The 10,261-nt window shown below is 41.6% G+C and overlaps 1 protein-coding gene across 2 annotated transcripts in view; it reads left to right on the forward strand.

Moving 5' to 3' along the window:
• NCOA2 (nuclear receptor coactivator 2) overlaps positions 1-7,950 on the forward strand; it is a 272,820-nt gene extending 264,870 nt beyond the window's left edge. For both annotated transcript variants that reach the window (XM_045004855.1, XM_045004854.1), the window contains exon 23: positions 4,179-7,950. In XM_045004855.1, coding sequence (XP_044860790.1) covers positions 4,179-4,190 — 12 coding nt within the window. In that variant the 3' untranslated portion in view covers positions 4,191-7,950. The remainder of the gene's footprint in view (positions 1-4,178) is intronic.
• Positions 7,951-10,261: the final 2,311 nt, after the last annotated feature.

Genomic DNA, 10,261 nt, shown 5'->3' on the forward strand with positions numbered 1-10,261 from the left:
TGATTAAATGTACTTGGATTTAAAACCATATGAAAACTATATTGGTACCCTCAAACTTCCAATATGCAGTCAGAATACCATATATTAAACAGGGATTGTTCTTCTGTAGTTTGATCCCAAAGCACCATCTAGTGGCTGCTTTGTTAATTACCATATCTTACCTCTAGTGTTCCTTTTCTCTCATCAAAGCCGCCACATTTCCTATATCCTCACTCTTAGAAGAATTGACTTGTTAGACTTTACGCAGACCTGCCTCACTGAAATAAAGTGCATTAAATATTATTCATTCCTTTAGGTGTTAACGCTTGCCATAGAGTCGCCTGCGCAGAGTCTCAGGTCTTGAAACCATGCACCACATCACACAAACTTCATAGCTGTTGAAAGCAGCATTAAAGGTGGTCATGGGCATCCCTGTCTGCTCAAACAAAAAAGCAGAGATTATAACCGAGATCCACAGCTCCTTCTGCCTTAGTTTTTCCTGCCCACATTTTGACTGAGTCAGACAGAGCTGTAGCACCAGGGGGCAGTGCCACGTGTGGTCCGTGGAGCTCAGGTGGGGGGGTAGCGCCACACGCAGTCCGTGGGGCTCTGGTAGTGGGGAGTGCCACGCATGGTCTATGGAGCTCCGGTATGGACTCCTAAGGAGCGCAGGCCTCCTGGCCTAAGGAGGGGGGAGTACTGCCACCCCAGGATGGGGTAGCAGGGGGGACGAGGCCCATCCATCTCCATCATGTCCCACGGCCCTAACAGTGGCAGAGCGGTCCACCACTGGGTCAGCGGGATCCATCCGCAACACAGCTGAGGCCAGCTGTCAACCAGACTGTTGCCTGGTTTTCTTGGGCTGCTTCCTACTCTCCCCATCGGGTGTACCCGTGTCCAGGGATCATTCTCAGTCTTCCCGAGATACACCAAGTGTAGCAGCAGCAGCTCCTCAGCGTTGGGAGTGGCAGGGCCCTTGGAAGCTCAGGCTGGTCTCCAGGATAGCAGTGGTTCTCCTTGGCATCCCCCTCCAGCAGCAGGGAAGAAGTGTCTGTCTCCTTCGGCAGCTCCCCCCCCCCCCCCCAACTGAGCTACTGGGTTGGCCTTTTATAATTCCCCTTCCTGTTCTGCCCTGCACGTGTGTGGAGCGGGGCCCTCCTGGCTCTGCCCACCAGGTGGCTTGCGGCGTTCCCTCCATGTCTGAGGGAAGCCACACCTCCTCGCTATAGCATCATATTGGCAAGTGGACCTGTAGCCACTCTGGGAAGATTTGCTGCTTGTGCATAGGGCTCTCTTCCTATACCATTGCTAAGCACCACTGACGGACCAACTTTGTCATGACGCTTTTCATCTCTCAAGATGTTGGACAGCTATATATATCCATAATTTTTCTCCTTTTGTATATATATTTTTCCTACTCACATGGCTTAATCTTTATTATGTCACAGTGAAACAAATTCATCCTCTGCAAAAGTCCTTTGGAATTACTAGAATAAATTTGGCCCAATGTGGGCTGGGTACTTTTTTGCAATATTTTTTAAATCCTCACTTAGCGAAGTGGCTACACCAAAAGTGTAGTGACATGATTCCTTATGAATTTTTACTTTATGGACGCAAAATGACAAACAAATGTGCTAATACTGTTGCAGTGTACACTGTCACCGTGTACTAAGAATAACCACCAAGCGAAGTTAACTCCTAATAGCCAGAGCTCAAATGGGGGGAGTGTGTGTGATGTTTTCACTTAATAGATTATATGTATGTTCACAGTTTGATCACTTGTGCTCTGTTGGATTTCACTGGGCTCCTCAGGCTCAACTCCCCCTCACAGAGGTTCAGCTGTACCCACAGGCAGGGCTGGATTGATGAACAGACACAAACCTAGGGCCCTGGCTGTAAAGTGCCGGGACATAGGCGGTCTGATCTAGTAATCCCAGCTGGGCTGATGTCCACTAATTGAGGGCAGCCCACGAGGCAGTAGTCAGCAAGCAGGGATCAGGGTATCACTAGAGCTGTGATTGATAAGCAAGAGTCAGGATCAAAGTTAGATTTGGATCAGAGACCAGAGATAGTTACCAGGCTGGAACCAGGAGGCAAGAATCAGGCTGGAGTTGGAGGCTAGAGACCAGAAAGCAATGTACAGTCTGGAAGTCTGCTCCATGCAGGGTTAGATAGTGTGCTTAACCAATCACAGGGTGCAGGGTGCTGTAACTCTGGACCCTTTGGGCTGCACTTCTTGCAGTGCCTAATCTCTACAGTGGTTCTTGGAGGTGGCACAGTGGGACTGTCAGTTGTCCCTGGCTGCACAGACCCAGATTCTAGACCCATGGATCCTTACGCTGGCTCTCTGAGGCATGTGATCTTTTCAGAATCTAAGCTTTCATTTGAAAATGCTATTTCCAGCCTTGCAAAGAAGAGTTTGAAAAAGTAAATGATGCAGTGATATCTGCCTGCGTCCATAGACAGCCTCCTCGAGAGGGAGTAGCAGCAGCCACTTGAGTGAAGGAGGAAGCTGTGTAGCCCCAAAACCACAACCAAACAGACCAGACCTTAGTTTCAGAGGGCCCAGGGCTAGTCAGCAGACTCTGCAGGATTAGCTTCCCCTTAATGGTTCATACATCTCCCAGGGCTCTCCTTTTCCATTTTTGCCTATCATCTCAGTGGGTCAGACTGTGAAGAAAAAGAGAAAAGGTACTTTCCAGGGTGCCACCAACTGAAGGTATCAAAATGAAATGACACTCTCACTAGATTGTGCAGCTCAGGGGTAGGCAACCTATGGCACGTGTGCCGAAGGCGGCACGAGCTGATTTTCAGTGGCACTCACACTGCCCGGGTCCTGGCCACCAGTCAGGGGGGCTCTGCATTTTAATTTAATTTTAAATGAAGCTTCTTAAACATTTTAAAAATGTTATTTACTTTACATAAAACAATAGTTTAGTTATATAATATATAGACTTATAGAAAGAGACCTTCTAAAAATGTTAAAATGTATGACTGGCACACAAAACCTTAAATTAGAGTGAATAAATGAAGACTCAGCACACCATTTCTGAAAGGTTGCCGACCCCTGGTGCAGATCTTCATTCTACGATCAGCCCTCTCCATTCCTATTGGCTGTGAGCCGCAGTGAAATAGTTAACAATATTGACATTTAAATTATTGTAGCTGGCTATTTGTGTTAATACCCTGTTGTTTCAGGCTCTCTGCAAGTTTGGGCAAACATCACAGCACCACTTTGCACGTATTTAACGTTTTCATTGTTTTCTTCAAAACATAAGGGACAGCTGGGATTCCTCCCTGTAAAAAAAAGGCCCAATTTGAGCCCTGCTTACTATGCCAGGCTATTGAATCCGAAGAAGCCCTGAACTCTGTGCCTTGCTAGTTGAAACCTTTCCTTTCTCTCACTCCTTTTTTATTAATTTTATAACACTTTAAAAGTGAAACATCAAGAAAATTGTGAATAAAGGGTCTGGTTACAACCATAGATTTCAGGGTTGAGATAAACTCTCTCATTAAACAACCTTGTTATTCACAGTCTCCAAATATTGGGTGATCTTAGTGATCATGAGGACTGCATTATTTAGACAAATCCGAATGATTTAAGGATGTGGTCTAACTTGTAGTTCTTGTGCAGGCAAACTCCCATTGCCTTCACTGACAGTTCTGCCTGCACACGCCTGAAAGATCAAAGACCATTCAGTATCAACACACACACATGAAATGTCTTGCTTTGTCAACTTAAATCTGTAGGGACAGATTTTCAAAGCTGGCCACCTAATTTTCCATCTGTGTGTGTGTGCGTGTGTGTCCGCGTGCGCATAAACAGAGATTTAGCCACAGTCCAGCAAAGCTCTTAAGCCTTTGCATAACTTTAAGCCTGTGAAAACTCCCATTGGTTCCAATAGTGTTTAACATAACGTGCCTGCTCAGGGGCTAAAGTGGAGCCTTAAAGCCCACAAGACAGATAGATAATTGCAAATATAAACACCCATTCAACAGTTTTGAAAATTTGGTCCCTTCAATGATGTTTGAACCCGGCTTGTAGTTTGTATATTTTGACTGAGTTCTGTACAGGTGGTTGGTATTTTTAAATGCATCATATGTGTACAATGCCTAGTATTCTTGACTGTCTTCTCACTATCCATGAAGCACTTGGAGATAATTCATTGATGTCTGTTTCCTTTTCCTATTTTTTTCAGAAATATTGCTGACCTTGACGGTTGCTGGTTGCTCCTTTCTTCAGCTGCCTGGGCTCACCAGCCCAAAACACTTACCAGTTTGAAGACCTGCATCTATTCGTTTTGACCCAATTGACCTGCCAAGCCAGTTCTACTGGAGCGAGCTCAGCTAAACACTGCAGACAGGATTCAGCTCTGCCTTCCAGAGTGGAGTCAAAACAGTTGTTGCTGGAAGAGCAGCCTCTTCTCTGACAGTCTGAAGCTAGCGTACAGACAGTTGCTCAGTCTGTTCACTGCATTCACCTTAGTGCAACTTAGATCTCTCCTGCGAAGTAAATGTTGACAGGCAATTTTCATAAACCATGTCAGATTGAATGTATTTAAATGTATGTATTTAAGGAAAAACAACCATGCTCTTGTTCTGTTCCTGTTTAGTTCTAGACCTTGGTTTCTTGCTTTTTGTTTTCCCTGGCTACTCAGTCTCATGCAAAGGATTCAATTCCATCTGCAAATCAGTGTTTTGAACTAAGGCCTGCATTTTGGGGTTGGGAGTGGGTTGGACGCTAGTGAGGGGTGTGGACAATGTATGGGGAATAAACAGCTAATCAGTTGGTTTGATTTAGGAAAAGATAGAAAAGCTGGACCTTTGTAGAAAACTATACAGATCAATTTTGAATGGGTTTAAAGTTATAAAACTGGCTAAAAACATCTTGTGAGAGGGCTGTTCAGTAGGGGCTTTTTTGGTGGTAGTTTAAAAAAAAAATTATAGTGCAAATCATGAATCCAAAAATATAAATGCATTATCTTATTATGGAATTAAATTCCTGCCTGCCTCTCCCGGCCCTCTTTTCCTCCTCCTCCTCCTCTTTTAATAGGATAAAAGAACAGGTAAGCCTTTCATTTCCCAGGTGTGTTACCTGCAGTTTAGTCTGTACGTAACCAGTTGTTGAACAATGAATTCCAATGCAAATGCATTTATTGGTGATGGTAGTGGCAGAATTGAGGCATAATATCAAAAAGAGTTAAAGGCACCTGCTTTAAAATATGTTAATTTCCATTCCCCATCCCTTAGCTGGGAAAATAATGATTTGTTTAAAACTTACGGCAGATATCACTACAGATTTACCATCATGCGTTTTTAATTCTTTTAAAGCAGTGTGGACTATGAGGAAGTTTTGTAAGGTACATAAAATCCACTTTATATGTAAACAAGCAATAATTTAAGTTGAGAACTTAACTGTTTTAATTGTATAATTTTTTTGTGAGGTATACATGTTGTGGAGTTGATTCCAAATGAGGTACTTCAGTATTAAATTAGATATCTTCATAGCCGTGTGTGTCTCCTGAAAAAGTGTTTTGTAAAGGATCACAATGCCTTGTTTAGACCTAATTTGTAGGCTTGAGACTTTTCAACTTGTGATTCTGCTCATAAAGTCATTTATCTAACCTATATTATATGCAGCCACTGTAGGAACCAATTCTTGATTTTTTGTATGTTTATATTCTTTCTTAATGAATCTTAGAGAAACTGTTACTAAACAAGCCACTGTTAAGGTGACTTTTTTTCTTGCCCACTGTGGTTGGAATAATCTTTTACTAAACTGGCATCAGTTTCTGAGGACTTGAAATACCAAGAAATTGATGTTTTTGACCTCCTATTTCTCTCTTCTGACCCCCAATCCACACACTTTCTTATCTGAACTCAAATTTTGGATGTCCTTTAAAATGCAGTGCATTTTATAATATCTCATCAGCCATGCCTTTTGGGAGTGGAAGGTTTCTTTCCCTGTAATTTGATTGTTTATTTATAGTGGGGGTTAAAATGTACAAAGTATCTGTTGGTATCTATACAAAGCCGAAGAAAGTATGTTAAAGATGATTTAAAAGAGTTGTTTCCCATGATGTTTTCATTTTCCTGAAAATCAAGGAAATCTGCGAATCCATTTGTTTCCCACTCAGAGGGACTCATAACACACAGGGAAACAGCACTTTTCTGCAGTCACCATTTTGTATGTCAAATTCTAAAAGGAAATATTTAGTCAACTGAGCCATCGTGTTTAGCTCTGGTGGAAAACTTTAAAGTAGCTGTCAGCCTGAGCTCCATATTCTCGTTGATATGATGACATTTTTATTAAACATACATTATATACCTGATTTAAATTTATTTATATAAGAATTGTATAAATTAGCGGGACTTTAACTTCACACAACACAAAATGTAAATGGGTTTTAAACTAATTTTGTTTGTATTGTATTCCTTTTCAATGCTCGACCCTAACTTCTTTCAATAGATTAATCTTTTTCACGGTGGACAAAATGAGTAGTTTAAATTTGTCCCTATTCATGACAGATCTGCAAACCTTTATATTCGATTTGTGATTATGATACTTCATCGCCCATTGCCATTTTAAAAGGAAGGAGATTATACCTACTACTTTGGCTGAGAATTAGGTTCTGGTGTTTTGAGTTTTTGACTAGCTAATTAAAAAGAAAAGTGAGTGAAGGAATCTTCAGATCATATTGATCACTGTAGAAACAAAAATAAATAGCCAAATCAATTCCCTTCATTATCAGTATTTCTCATTCTGTACACAGTAAATTTGTTGGAGAAAGTGCTTGGATTTTGTTAAACAGAACAAATAATCAGTGTTCTACTTATATTACTAAATGTGAAAGGCACATAATGTGAAAAGTATACATACATAAACTTGGTCATATGACCCATTTAAGTGTTCATGTAATGTGGTAAGTTTAAAAAGTGAAGTGAGCTGTTTTGCTACAATGAATTAATTTGTACTCAAAGTTTAAAATTTCGTCCCATACCAATATCCCTTTTGGCCTGTATTAATTGAAAGCAATGTTTTTGCAGTTTATATAATGCATTTTTTAATATATGTTTTAAAATGGAGTTCATATGGGCTTAACACATGAAATGGGTGGCACAGCTCCACTTGCAAAACCCAAAGATACACAATCAGTTTTGAAATGCAACTTAAGCCATTAATTGTTGGTGTGAATTTCAAGTTTTCTAGTATTTGTATGGTAGTATGCTGCCGAAGAGCAAAAGTATTCTCTGCACAAAAGAAAATTACTGTAGTGGCTTTGATTTTAATTAGAATTTTCTCCCTGGTGTTTCTTTGTAGACTAAAACAAAATCTTTTCAGTTTCTTACTACAGGTAAAGCTATGTGCAAGAACCTCAAAATGCTAAAATCTAGCATAATGCCTTAGATCGGTTTTTAAGTCTTGTATATTCCTACCTAGCTGTCTGATGTATTATATTTGTATAGTGAATTGTGTACAATTTTGGAATAAGTGTATCATCACTTACCTTTATGTTGCTGAATAGAGATGGACACATTTCTTCAAACATTTACTGTCATTTAATTTTTTTCCCCTTTTTGTCAGTTGTGGGTTTTATTTGTACAGTTCCTCATCAAGTTGCATCTGAGATGTGTGTATATGAAAAGATTATACAAGGGTAAAATTAAGCAATATATAAACTATGGTTCTTCAGGAGAAAGCTTACAGTGTTTCAGGTTGTGATTTATTTTCAAAGCGGAGTTGACTCTGAACATCACCTTGTTCACCTGCATTGATGTTTGTATTTCTAGTGTGAGCAGTTTATGCAAAGGTAGATATATTCAGAGAAATTTTAAATACATTTATGCAAGTTAATATTGCTTTGCTGATGCTATTTGCTTATTTGATGTTAAATAATGCTATTGTAAATAAAGAATTCTGTTGTTATTGCATCATTTAATAAATTTTAATGCCTTCGGGTTTTACATGGCTTTAGAGATTTCAACGTGTTTCTGTTGTGTCTTCATTTACTCAAATCTGTTAGTTGAATTTGAAATGACACAAGAGGATGGATCAATCTGTAATTTTTAAAAGGACAATGGTGGCTTTTTTCAGTTTAAGAATCTTATTTTTAAATTTTCAAAGTAGTGGTCCAGGGGCCTGGATGGCTCATACCTGAAAACGGGATTCAAATGCTTTCCTAGAACAATGTTTTGAATCCTGCCAAGGTTGGCTTGACTGAAAATCGTTGCTTTTAAGTGGCCTATTTGAGATGAGCTCCTTATCGACATTTCTTCACATCACTATTGGTAGTAACTGGGCACCCTGTTTGGCAGTTTCAACAGAGGTCAAGGATGAATGGCATGTAATTTTAACCAATAGAAGGGACCTTCCAGGAAGGGGTAAGACATACTTAGGGTGACCAGATGACAAGAACAAAATATTGCGACACATGTGGGAGCAGCCCCAGGCTCACCCCCCTCACACCCCATGGGAGAAGGAGGATACAAAGCCTGAGGAAGCTGTGGGTCAGGGGTGCAGGGCCCTGGCTCCGGCTGCATCCCTGCCATGGGTCGGGGGCTCATGGCCCCCACTCCAGCCCTGCTGCAAGCCGCGGGTTGGGGGGTGCATGGCCCCGGCCCCCGCCCGCAGCCCATCTGCGGGCACAGGGCCCCAGCTGCAGCCCCGCCGCTTACCTGGGGAATGGTTCCCACCCACTGGGAAGCACCTGGCAGGTTCCTCTGGCTCCTAAGGTCAGCGGCGGCCAGCGGGGTCTCCACTCCACATGCTGCGCCTGCCACAAGCACTGACTCCAGGTGGGACTTACTTGGGGGCGTGAGTAGCACGCAGCGCCTCGGGCAGTCAGGGGGGGTCTGTGCCGTGTCCGCACCCGCAGTTCCCATTGGCCACGATGGAGCCAACACTTGTGGTAGATGCAGTATGCAAAGACCCCCCCTGGCCACCCCTGTGCCTAGGGGCAGCAGGGTCCTGCCGCCTGCCGTTTCCTGGGAGCCACCCCAAATAAGCACTGCTGGGACCCCAGGTGAGTGCTCACCAGGGTACTCCTCCAGCCCTGAGCCAAAATATCGGGACAAATTACGTCTTGACTGTACATCAGTCGGGACACGGGACAAACAACTAAATATTGGGACAGTGTCAATTTTATCGGGACGTCTGGTCACCCTAGGCATACTGGCAAGGCACTGAACTACCATTACCCATGCTTTACCAAATATGCAAACTAAGACATTCTGTAGATAATTGGAGGTCCCTGTTTAGGATAAAAAACACAAAAGTCAAGAGTTCTGGACTGTCAAGATGTTCTATCAACTTTTTCTAGGAAAGAAGTGAGGAAAAAGTGGTTATTTTTATTAAACTAAAACATGACTGTAAAAAGCTCAAAGAGTACTTAATATATGAACAAGCAATGACATCCTTTCACTATTCATGTTGAAGTCCTTGTTTTGAACAAGACGCACCTTGCAATATTCTTGTCTTAGCTGAAACTGTTCCTGCTATTATCCTCTAAAAGAAAACAATTATGTTGGCTGTGTCATTTTATAGCAGTTTCTGAAGGAGCTATGCCAAATATCTACACATCAAGGAATCACAGGATGCGGGGTTATTTCTGAAGAGGATTTAGGAGAGAGAAATACACGTCGACTTCATGTGTATCAATAGAAGAATTGACCCTCCCTCCCCCCGTTTGAACATGATTTTGGAGAAAAACATGATTCATTGTTCAGTTACAGTTCATTCATTCTAGAAGGAACCCAGATTTCTTGACAATAGTATTAGCTTTGAAAGCTGAGAAGTCTCAGCAACTGCCTTCCACCAATTTACAATGTACAAAAGCTGATAAAGGAGCGAATTATTTTTTTTTCCTTTGCAAACAAAGCATTAAACAAGAATTCATGAGACAAATAGGCATATTCTTATGTACACATCATATGCATGGGAATGATTGAAACCTAAATGCAATGAGGAAAATATACCCTCTCAGCTTTGATTCTTACAGTGCAAACTGCAAATCAAGTCTGACAGATCAGACTTTCCATCCTATTCAGATTCTGCCACTCTCATTCATACTAATTAACACCTGGCTCTACAAGTAGTCTGACTTTCTAAAGATGTATTCACGTGGCATTGAAAAGGATGCTACAAATGACCACCTAAATCCTGCCTCTTGTCTCTGAACCAAACTAGTGTTTTAGAAGAAGGGTTGGTTTTATTACTTCCAGGCAAAATTATAAAAATATGCTAAAGAAACACCTGCATGACACCAAACACACTCTGATTTCT

The sequence above is a fragment of the Mauremys mutica genome, chromosome 2, assembly GCF_020497125.1.
Source record: "Mauremys mutica isolate MM-2020 ecotype Southern chromosome 2, ASM2049712v1, whole genome shotgun sequence".
In the NCBI taxonomy this organism is placed as follows: Eukaryota; Metazoa; Chordata; order Testudines; family Geoemydidae; genus Mauremys; species Mauremys mutica.